The following is a 12,191-nucleotide window of genomic DNA, read 5'->3' on the forward strand; positions in this document are numbered from 1 at the left end:
GGACAATAACTTGTGTGTAAGTGTATGGATCTTTATGAAATTGTACTGCAAGGTTCCATATCACAAAGGGAAAGCTGGAATTGAGTTTGGGGGTAATTGCCCTAAACGTTTAGGAATTTGGGGCCAAAAAGGGGCCAAAAAACAAGCATTTTTCTAGTTTCCAGACAATAACTTGTGTTCAAGTGTATGAATCTCTCTGAAATTGTACTGCAAGGTACCATACCACAAAGGGAAAGCTGGGATTGAGTTTGGGGGTGATGAATCATAAGGGGGTTCAAAAAATTGGGGGGGGGATTTTTTTTTCCTTTTTTTTCTTTAACATTTTCCATTTTAAATTGGTTATTTCTGATTTATATATAAAAGCAAATAATAATGATATGGTTTGAATAGGCATACATGTGAACCTCCCGACGGGAGTACAATAATCCCGTTTTCATGGGTCTCCTCCCGACCTCCCGTTGAAGAGGAAAAAATCCCGTGTATGAAATTTTTCATGAATGAAAAATTTCTGCCCAACATATCATCTCAGGCATCTGGTGTAACTGACATTACCTGAAGTTATATTTTACCTGTAAATCAATTAACATGCATAATTATATGGCTTCACCTGTCAGCTTGGGTGTCAAACATACAGGTAATCAACGATTTTTACCTCAGGCTAACTGCCGTTGTGTAACAAAAACTGTGTATTTATTGGGTTACTTCCCTTGATTTATCCTGTTTTAAGTTACTTTCCTTTTAATAATGAAAATTTTTAAAAGAATATAAATAAAATATAAATTGAACAAATAATCATAAAAGGATGGTTATTAAATGATTTTAAATGTCTTAGGACAAATAAAAAAATAATAATTTGAAAATTATTTGAGGATTCTAGACTTCCTTTCAAGGCTTAAATTGAAATTTATATAATAACTATGACCCTAATTTTACAGATAAAATGATTTTCTGAGTTTGCAAATAAAAACTATTTGCAAGAGAAAAAAAAAAATATAAACTATTTGCAGATAGCTAAACAAATGTTCTGGTTGCAATGATTGTTTTATAGAATATGAAGTAAAAAATTTAAAGAACATACTGGAAAAATACAATGTTAGATTGAACATGTAGAATATAAAGATGGAGAAACTTTATAAGTACAAGGGTACTATAAACATAATAAATTGGATGGAAAGTTGAAGAAAACACACTTTAAAAGACCATTTTTACAGCACACGGTTACATTTACAACAAAATTAATGTCGATTAAAAACCTCCTGATCTGAGTCCTAATCTCCTGACCAAAATTTCCCAATCTCCTGATCGGAGTTTCACAGTCCATCACATGTATGAATAGGTAAATTGAAAATTTTTAAGTTCTTAGACCACTTTCATTCTTTGTCAGAAACCTATGCTGTGTCAAATATTTAATTACAATCCAAATTCAGTGCTGTATCAAGCTTGAATGTTGTGTCCATACTTGCCCCAACTGTTCAGGGTTCGACCTCTGCGGTCGTATCAAGCTGCGCCCCAGCGGAGCATTTTATTATACTGGCATTACAATTTATTTTCTCCATAATTTTTATGTAGCTTCTGTCCTGCTACCTATACACTCACCACTATGGGCGGATTCAGGTGGGGGGGCTCCCCTTTTGTGGGAAAAATTTGGTTGATTATATAGGGAATCACTGAAGCATAACTGTAGTGGGTCCCCCTTATAAAAAGTTCTGGATCCACCACTCACCACCTGCTTATGTAGATGGTAGATACGGTGTATTCAAGGATTTTCATTTTCGTTGAGGAAAATTCATATTTTCGTGGATATTTTATTTGGTGGTTTTGCCACAAGCCTATAAAATATTTGTGTTTCACCTTCACCTATGAAATCAACAAAAATCGGTATCTCACGAAATAATGACACAGTAGTCTTAAAAACTTGTAAAAAGCCATTACTTTTGGAAATTGGAGCATGCTTAGCTTCTAACCAAGTTTCATGAAATTCCATGAAGGGTTGACAAAGTTATTGATATCTAAACACTAGAACCACATATTGAACCTAAATGTTGATGACAGGACAGTGTTGATGACTGCATGTACATCCTGGTCTTGCTGGCACAGGCGTGACAAAAAAATTAGTAAAGGTCAAAGTCATCCCCGACTCCCACAAAAATTGTAAAAAAGTTTGGTACAATATAGTACACATGATGATAATAATCTTACCAAGTACAAAAGTTTACTAGACAACAATCCCCAAGGATTTGTATGTTATGGACTACAGAAAGACTATTGCTACAGACAATAATTTGAAACGGATGATAAACTAACTGGTGCTCAAACTTAGATTGTTATTTCTAACTGTTTTTGACTGTATTCTGCCAGCAGCTATGGCTACCTTAGCCGACTTCCTTATGGTGATCACATTGTGACACTGCTTTCCAAATTGTGTATTCATTTATTTCATTGTTCCAGTTGGTAACTGCACTGTGTGGGTAATTTTTATTGGGTTTTACTTTTACAAAATATAGTCTAGATATGCAAACTGGTTTAACACCAAAAAGATTTGTGTCTGTACCTGGTCTTGTTATCTGTACCATTTGTTGTTTGTTTTTGTTAGTACATTATATATATAACAGAGGAGTGGTCTGTTGTACTTTCTAATATTTTTTGGTAATTCCTGTTATCTGTTTTATGTATCATTTGCTCACAGCAGGGAAGTATGAAACAGTAAACAGGTTACCAAAGGTTTATACAGACACTGGAAAAATCAAATTGTTGAAAATCACAATAGGGGGAAAAAAAACCCCAAAAGCACAATATTCTGAAAATTCTACTACATAACTAACATCACTGGTAACTTAAGTTTATAGAATAAGAACATATTTAATAACTAGGATCTATATCAATTTCTTGATAAGGTGTCTACAATATTGCCTTGTCCCAGTAGTAATAACAATAATGCATACTGTATTTCCCCAATACTCGATCATGATCCTCAGCCCTACAGAAAATACTGTTACAGCTTTTAATGTGGAAATATCAAACTTAAAAATCACTTTAAAGTGTTGTTCAAGAAGTATAAAATTTAGGTCAGAGTGACCAACTTTTTATAAGATGCTACTTTTCTACCCAAAATGAAAAGATATTGGGTATGTCAATGAGAGAGCAACCCAATGACACAAATAACTGGAAGTTGATGATGGATAGCTGTCCAACATCCAGTGGCAAATTTAGTGGAATGTTAATGTAATATGAATCCTGCATTGTACTACACCTACATCCTGAGCTGGACTTTTAAGGTGCTAGTTCACAAGGTAACATTCTGCAAGAAGACATATCACCATAAAATTGAGAATGAAAATGGGGAATGTGTCAAAGAGACAACAATCCGACCAAAGAGCAGAAAACAGACCAAAGGCCACCAATGGGTCTTCAACACAGCAAGAAAATCCGGCACACGGAGCTGGGCTTCAGCTGGCCCCTAAACAAAAATGTGTACTAGTTTAATGAAAATGGACGTACCTGGACACATTATTCTAATTCTGTGCCAACCAGTCTTTGCTCTAAACGACATCTATAGGTCATCATAAAGTCATTTACATGTATGGCTTCGTGTGATTGTAGGTCACTTAGTATCCCTGATTTAAATTTTATAGAGGTAAAACTAAATTGAATGAGGTGAGAGTGACTTACTTTTGTGGGACACTGCTTTACTCCCCAACACGAATCCTTACTTTTAAGTAAAAAGAATGTACATGACAGTCCTTGTCATAAATATTTCGAGGACTATTATTCACTCACGACTCAGAAACCAACCAATTAAAATACTGGATTTGGTGTTTCGAGCACAAATTTGTACTCTGAGTACTGAGTTAAGATTTATGACTGAGAGCAAAGAACACGGATGTAATAATACATAAATATAGTATTTAGTACCAAAAATATTGGAAAGTGCAACAGACCACACAAACAACCTCCACTTCTGAAAAAAAAAAGACACGCAAACATGTAAAACTCGTTCAATAAAGTCAATCAAGTTTGAAATATAGGTCAGAAACCGACTCAGAATGACCTACTTTTGAGAGTTTCTGCTGTACTACCGAAAGATGGATCCAAGTCATATAATTGTAGGTCACTTAGTTACTGAGATCTGGCCTTGGGGACATAAACATTTTGAGTACAATTATTGAACTCTGTCTCAGAAATCAACCTATCAAATTATCAGATTTTGGTATTTCAAGTACAAATTTTGTACTCCCAAGACTGAGTCAAGTTTTATAACCATAAGCCCTGAACTTAAAAGTAAACTTGACATTAAACTTAAGACTTGTAGTGTGTCATATCTTAATGGTTTTCATTATTTGGAGAATTGGGTTAAATGGCAGATGTTTGATTGTTTCTGTTAGATTCTACTAAATGAATGATAAATTTATTACTAAAAAAATCTTTTATAAACTCGAGACAATTTAGAGATTATCATCTGTCTATTTTTGAAGAATGTATGTTGCCCTATAGATGCCTTTGGGTTATATTTGCCATTGGGTTGCTGTCTCATTGATACATACCCCACATCTCCTTAAATCCACATAATTAGGTCCAAAATAGTATTGAAATATGGATTATATGGTCAGTATCTCCTAGATGCATTGGCACACCACAATTTATTTGCTGTATAAATTTCTGAGAAATGGACAAAGCCAGAAATTACACTTTTAATATGGGTTTGAAATAAACAGTTAAGTGTTTTGGAGTATTCAATATTCAATACAAATAAAGTGAAAAATAATTTATTTCAAACAAATCATAATGGTAAAAATAATTGAATTCATAACAATTTATCACAGAGAAAAATTCTAAATTCAAAACAATTTATCACAGAAAAAATAACAGAATTATTAACAATAGATCACAGTACATTATAAAAATCAATAACAGACAAAATTATGTAAAAGTTGCCAGTTTATTTCATGTAAATGCTGATCCAAGAGACCTTCTCCTGGATGGTTTAACCTTCCTTGGTCTGGGTGTAGGTGGTAGTTTATTTTGAGCACTGCCTTTGACCTTTGACACCAACATATATATAAGCCAGGCTATCACCATGGCACCAGATGTGCTTCCAGCTCCTATCCCAGCAGCCTTTAGTAATTGTTCAGTTGATGCCTTTGGATTACTTTTGATGATTTCTCTCCTAGTACCATTTACCATACAGTAACATGAAACTCTGCCCATCTGAGCAGCCTCAAGCTGAAAAAACAAAGTTGAAAATAAACATTTTTTTTATTCTTTTATTACATTGGTAGCAATGAATTACATTGATTTCCCAGTTAAATAAAAATCGATAATTTCACATGTGAAATAAACGTGGTTATTTCACTCTCTGACGTCATACAACAATAGGCGTTGTCAAGACGTCGATAACGTCGGATCAAAACAAATTGTGAATGCGTAAAAAAAAGATATAGTTCCTTACATTTTCTACATTAATTTCATTAAAAAAAGCCATTTGCCAATGTAATAAAAAGAATAACTTATCAAAGAATTCAAATATCGAAAAATATTCAACTCGTGACCGAACAACACTGATAATTAACTCATGCGCTATGCGCATTCGTGAATTAATGTGTTGTTCGGTCACTCGTTGAATATTTTTCTCTATTTGAATTCTTCGATTAGTTATTCTATAATTAATTTGCTAACAATGTTTTAATAATAACTTGCTGTCAACCAAGAACATGGTCAGTAAGTGATCATCATAATGATACCATTTAAGAGAAGAGGCTCCTAAGAGCCTGAATCGTGCACCTGGCAAAGATATGGCAATCCGATATTTATTTTTACATTTTTTGGCAATGAATTTTTTTTTAACCAAAACAAATGAATTATACTCAAATATTATACAACTGCTGTCTTTTGGTGAGGTAAATATGTGGTTTTATTGACTTTTGAAAAACTGATATTCAATGAGGTTATTGCTTCATTCCATTTTCTGAGAGAAAGAATGTATTTAATGATAGTCATTTACTAAAACAAATTGTACGTCAAACATTTTACCGTTATTATACAGGTAAAAGCATGTGACATTTAGCGCGATGAATATCACTCTTCTTCAGGTGAATATGCTGTTTTATTCAAAATCCAATTCATATAGGAAGCCCTACTAAAATAATACGAATATTGAATTAACAGCTTTTCAAGCTCATTCTCAAGTTATATCAAGGGGAATGAATTATATTTTTCTTTAGTACCAGTCACATTAGTAATTTATGAAAAAAAAATCAGCATCAAATTTTAGTGCAAAATCTTCCAGGACCTCAACCTCACTCATCCAAAATTCAAGTGGCCCTTCTCTAAGTAGTCATCACTATATTAAAGCCCATAAGATAATATTCAAAAACATATAAAGTTCATAGAAATTATTATTAAAGGGCAATAACTCTTATATTGATTCAATTGATGTCTTCTGTCCTATCAACATTTTTGTAAGTCTTGTTATGCTAGTTATTTTTGACTGTTTATAGACTTTCTGACTATCTAATATAGTTTTTCGACATACAGAATTTTCTTTGAAATTAATAAAAAAAATCTTCATTTGGCAATAATTCCTCAATGTAGCCAATGAATAGGTCGTCATATTTCCTTGTTTGTAGATCTTGTACTGGTGATCATTTTTACAGTTTGTGTGTATCTTTATATTTACATTGCCCTAAAATTGCTGAAAAATATACTATACTTACTGCTTGAGCAGCGGCTACAAAAATAAAATAAAAATATAAATATAAATAAAATATCTGTCTAGCTAATGATATAATGAAATATTGTTTGTCATATTATTAAAGTTTGTCTTAAGTGAAGAAATATTATATCACACTCCATGCAGTGAAAGAATAAGTACAAGATTGCTCAGACATCTGATGACCTTTTAGGACTTGTTAAGGCTGTCGCCCCATGGCCCCAACATGTCCTTACAAAAAAGCCATAAGACGTCAAAACACTCTACTATGGAAGAATCAAAATATTCAAATACTAGTATAGCTCATGATATCTCTGGATAGGTTTTATTTAAAGTTAAATTGACTTAATCGGAGAAATTTTATGTGTATCACGCTTCATGCAAGTATTTATATTGTAGGGGGAAATAAGGAAACCATTTTTCTCTTACCTGAAATAAACTTGATACACATAAAATTTCTCGACTTAAGTCAATTTAATTTTAAATAAAATCTGTCCAAAGATATCATGAGTGGATCTAGGATTTTTGAAGGGGGCGTAATCCTTGAAAACTGAATAGATTTGCAACTGATTAGAAAATGATGAAAATTAAACTTTAACTGACCCCTGATTGCAAATTTTCACTAAAGTTATTAATCTAAATAATTCTATAACAATTTCTGTTGGTGCAGGGATCAATATAAAAGTGTCCAAATTCTGGGATGGAAATTACCCTGACACTGATTCTGAATGATTATATTCAGTTTTAGACTCACTGCTGAATTTCAGTACATTATATACACATACATGAATAAGAGTCCAGGCCCTTAGCCAGGATGTCTCACAGGGGTTATTTGGAGTCATGTAGTAATGTCAAGCTTTATGCCAAAAAAAAAAGCTAATGGCATTGCAACTGAGACCTTATAAGCATTCATTTTCAAGCATTTATTGGCATTCTGTTACATTCATTGTAGACAGGACAAACCTTGCCTCTTTTTGACAATTAAGCTCCAAAAAAACTTTCATACAACTAATCTTAAAATCATTAATATGAAAAAAGGAAGTCATTTAAGGGCCTTTATTTTCATGTTGTATTAAATCATTGTATCTTGCATTTAGTTGATTAATCTTAATTCCAAGTTTACAGTTTAGAGCACATCTAGTATGTTATTTTCTTTTCTTGTCTGTATTAAAATTCTGTGCACAATCATATAATTCCTGTATTTATCTTTAGTTAAATCTGAGTGTTTTTGTCCTCAATTCAGTGTTGTTGGCAGATCTTTGTTTCACAATTTTGTTTATGGGTGAGTAAAAGCATAACATATGGTAAAGACACTTGTCTATCAAAGGCTGTATGTAAACTTGTATACTTCTTTTATGTTTTGTGCTGTTGAGTTGTTGTCTTTGTTTGTACAAAAAATTTCTATCAACAATAAATCATGCACATTTAAAGGGCCTTAGCTGTGTCTTAACGGAGTATTGATATAATATTTTGCTATAAGACGTCAGTTTGTTTCAATTTGGTCAAAATAAGATATGAAACATTGCAAATGTTTTATTGGCATTGGCTTGCATATCAATAGTTCAACCTCAACTGAATCTGTATTCATGTAACTTGACCTTTAGCCGAAAATGGGTAAAACATGTTTAGATATTAAAAAGAAAAGAATGTCAACATTGAAAAATAAAACAAGGGAACCATATAAAAAAAAAAACCCCAACATTTCTTTGACCGATTCGACCCGCAAAAAAATCATTCATATACAGGTAAAACAATGATTTACATTTATTAAATCTGACATGATATCAAATAGACCTGGGAATACTAATCACACAACTCCATGTACTTCTCCTTCTATTTATACTTATACTTATATTTATGTCGGGTCAATTGACTATCGGCAGTCTTTGGAGGTAATCTGGATGGTTAATAAGATGGTGTCTAGTCTAAAATACACACGAAATGCTGATACATTAAAAGGAGTCTTATGCATTGTTAACTTTTTCTCTTGGACTTTTTGTAATTTGGATTTACGTTTTAGTATGTTATGTATCAAATATGACATTTTAAGTCATAATGGTGATCATGAATTTGACAGCTAATGCCCATTTAAGTTATTACCTTGCTACTTTTTATCAATTTACAGTTCTGACTTATTTACATGGAATAATTACTATTTTAGGCAGAAATAATACTTACTCATCTGGTTACAGCTATCTGAGAATATATAAGAAAAATGTATAAGTAAAACAGATATATTATATACCATTAACCATGAGCCGATTCAAGATGATATCTTTTAATAATATTACATATAATATAAAGGCTATGTACATTTTCACAAATGCAAAACAGACATATTATGAGTCAGAATTTTAGAAGTGTCAGTGTCAGTGTCAGTGCATGTTGAAATGCTTTACAGAAAAATATATTCCTCTTAATAGACATTAAACATACTCCAACACCACAAATTCTTTTAAAATTTCCTATGAATGTGATTTTTATACGCCCGTCAAATTTTTGACTGGACGTATTATGGTATACAAATGTCCGGCGTCCGTCCGTCTGTCTGTCTGTCCGTCTGTCTGTCCGGCGTAAACATGTCGCACCGTAACTTGAGAATGACTTATCCAAATTTCATGAAACTTAACATAGTTGTTTCTTATGATGGTCAAACGATCTGTATACTTTTTGAGTTACAGGACTTAGTAACTAAAACAGGTGTGTGTTTTTTTTCACATGTCGCGCCGTATCTCAAAAACAATTTATGATTATTGCTGAAAACTTTACACACTTCTTAGTTATATTAATCTTATGATCTGTATACTTTTTGGTGATGATTCAAAATTTTATTTTAGAGATATTGAGTATTTTGTTAAAAAAGGGGGAGGGGTTTTTCACATGTCGCGCTTTATCTCAAAAACGATTTATGATTATTGCTTAAAATTTTACACACTTCTTAGTTATATTAATCTAAAGATCTGTATACTTTTTGGTTTTGATTCAAAATTTATTTTTGAGATATTGATTTTTTTTTTTTTAAAAAAGGGGGGGTTTTCACGTCGCGCCGTATCTCAAAAATGATTTATGATTATTGCTTAAAATTTTACACACTTCTTAGTTATATTAATCTAAAGATCTGTATACTTTTTGGTTTTGATTCAAAATTTTATTTTAGAGATATTGAGTTTTTTGTAAAAAAAAAAGGGGGTTTTCGCATGTCACGCCGTATGTCAGAAACTATTTATGCTTATTGTATAAAAATTCACACACAAGACAACGGGCGTATCATGTGCTCATGGCGTAGCTGTTTATTCAAGTCATTTGTACTTTTCTCAAATTATTTCTTTTAGATATTATTTTTTTCCATCAGCTGATTTCAAGTGAGGCACTTTGAACTATTAAATCTGGGATAAAATACTGCTATATTCAATAAAGGGTTGCAGTGCTAGATTTTCTCTCATAGATTAGGCTTAGAGAGAATCATTTAATCACAGCACCAAAAGGTTTTATTTTCAATAGCATTACTTTCTTATTAAGTTCTGTATCTGTACTGTTTTATACATGAAGCTATTGCATGGGTACTAAAGCCAATGTCACCATTAAAACAATGGCTTTCTAGTATTTACTCTTATCTGGAGAAAACCTGAAGTTCTGTATGTACATTTTAATTTTGACATGACTTTCTTTTGAACCAACTTCATTTATATCTCTGTTTTCTCAATCAACAAAAAGGTTGAAAATGAAGTCTTCTTCATAATTTTTGCTAATTTTACCAAACAACTAACATTTTCAATTGAAAAATTAAACTTATTTGGACAATTTTACAGAGTAATTTTACAGAGACAGAAAATTAATTTATACATGTTTAAAAACCATTTTTACATTATTATGTAGGAAAGAAAAAGAAAATGCATTACAGTGTGTGGTAAGGGAGCATTGTGTTTGTGATTAGAGGTCAAACTGAGGGTATGTGACAAGGATTATGCTCAGGCTTACATAAGAAGGGAACATACTTATAGTATGTGGTAAGGGAGCATTGTGCTTGTGATTAGAGGTCAAACTGAGGGTAGGTAACTATAATAAAAACAGAGTTTTCAAAGAGAAAGCATACTGAAAAGATGTGTTAAAAAGAATAATAGGAAATAAGTTGACAGGGAAAACCTGTGATGAGATAAAGAAAAACGGTAGGTGTGAAAATAATCGCACAATGAAATATTGTGATGAGAGAAAGAAACAAACTGCAGGTATGTAAAACAACAGCAAAATGAGAAACGTTGTGATGAGGTGAAAGAAACACTGCAGAACAACATCAAAATGAGAAACGTGATGAACACACTACAGTTATGTGAAACAACAGCAAAATGAGAAACCTTGTTATGAGGTAGAAACACACTGCAGGTATGTGAAACAATAGAACAATGAGAACATTTGTCATTCAAAATTCTGTCCCAATTACAATTTGTTTCATCAAATCAAAATTGTTCAGCTGGACAGAAATTTTACTAAACTGCTCCTGAATAGTATTGTAAGTATGCTTTACTTTTCCACTTTGTACAACTAGTGTTGGTGACTTGACTGTGGCTCTTTCGCATCAGTTTGGTAAAAATGTCTGGCCAGTTAATGGAAAACCCCCCCAAAAAATTCAGTTTTGGAAAGATAAGGAATGTCAGTTATACTCATGTTGTTGATGTTACTCTTGCCAAAGCTAACAATGAAGATTTAAGGAGATGCCATTCCAACGAAAGCAGAAAAAGGGTTACCAATCTGATTATAGGTTTAACATAAACTGTTATCACAGAGATATGTCTAGCCTTTTTGTAATTTTGATAATGCAAATGTTGAAATTAAAATTGCAATATTTTAACATGTAAGTAATGCAAATATTCAAAGTCGATGAACCATGACTAAAGGTACATGGCTTAACAATCTCCATGGATTGAGATGTGCCAATGCTAGTACTGCATACCAAATACCATTGACTTATTATAAGTCGTTCCCTTTAAACAAACCTAAACACAAACATTAACTTGTAAACTATGTAAAAGATTCAAAGTCAATGAACCATGATCAGGGGTGGGGCTACATAATCTCCATGGAAACGATACTTGCAAATGCTAATAAATTTGCTTACCAAATATCAATGACTTAACATTAGCAGTTCATCTTAAACTGATCTAATCACAAACTAATACATGTAAACTAAGCAAAAGTTTCAAAGTCTATAGACCATGACTAAGGGAGCGGAGCCAAATAATCTCCATGGAAATGAGATATGCCAATGCTTATACAACTGCATACCAAATATCATTAACCTACCACTAGTGGTTCCCCATAAATTGACCTAATCACAAACTAATACATGTTAACTATGAAAAGTTTCAAAGTCAATAGACCTTGACTGAGGGGGCGGGGCCAAATAATCTCCATGGTAATGAGATGTGCCAATGCTTATACAACTGCATACCAAATATCATTGACCTACCACTAGTGGTTCACCATGAAC

The 12,191-nt window shown here is 32.5% G+C and overlaps 1 protein-coding gene across 1 annotated transcript in view; it reads right to left on the reverse strand.

Moving 5' to 3' along the window:
• Positions 1-4,747: 4,747 nt before the first annotated feature.
• The window catches only part of LOC127737652 (uncharacterized), a 55,267-nt gene continuing 47,823 nt past the window's right edge, over positions 4,748-12,191 (reverse strand). Inside the window, exons 30-32 of the mRNA XM_052248511.1 lie at positions 8,885-8,902; positions 6,711-6,724; positions 4,748-5,220 (exon numbers count right to left, since the gene is read on the reverse strand). Coding sequence (XP_052104471.1) covers positions 4,942-5,220; positions 6,711-6,724; positions 8,885-8,902 — 311 coding nt within the window. The 3' untranslated portion in view covers positions 4,748-4,941. The remainder of the gene's footprint in view (positions 5,221-6,710; positions 6,725-8,884; positions 8,903-12,191) is intronic.

This window comes from Mytilus californianus, unplaced genomic scaffold (genome assembly GCF_021869535.1).
Source record: "Mytilus californianus isolate M0D057914Y unplaced genomic scaffold, xbMytCali1.0.p SCAF_4, whole genome shotgun sequence".
NCBI lineage: Eukaryota > Metazoa > Mollusca > Bivalvia > Mytilida > Mytilidae > Mytilus > Mytilus californianus.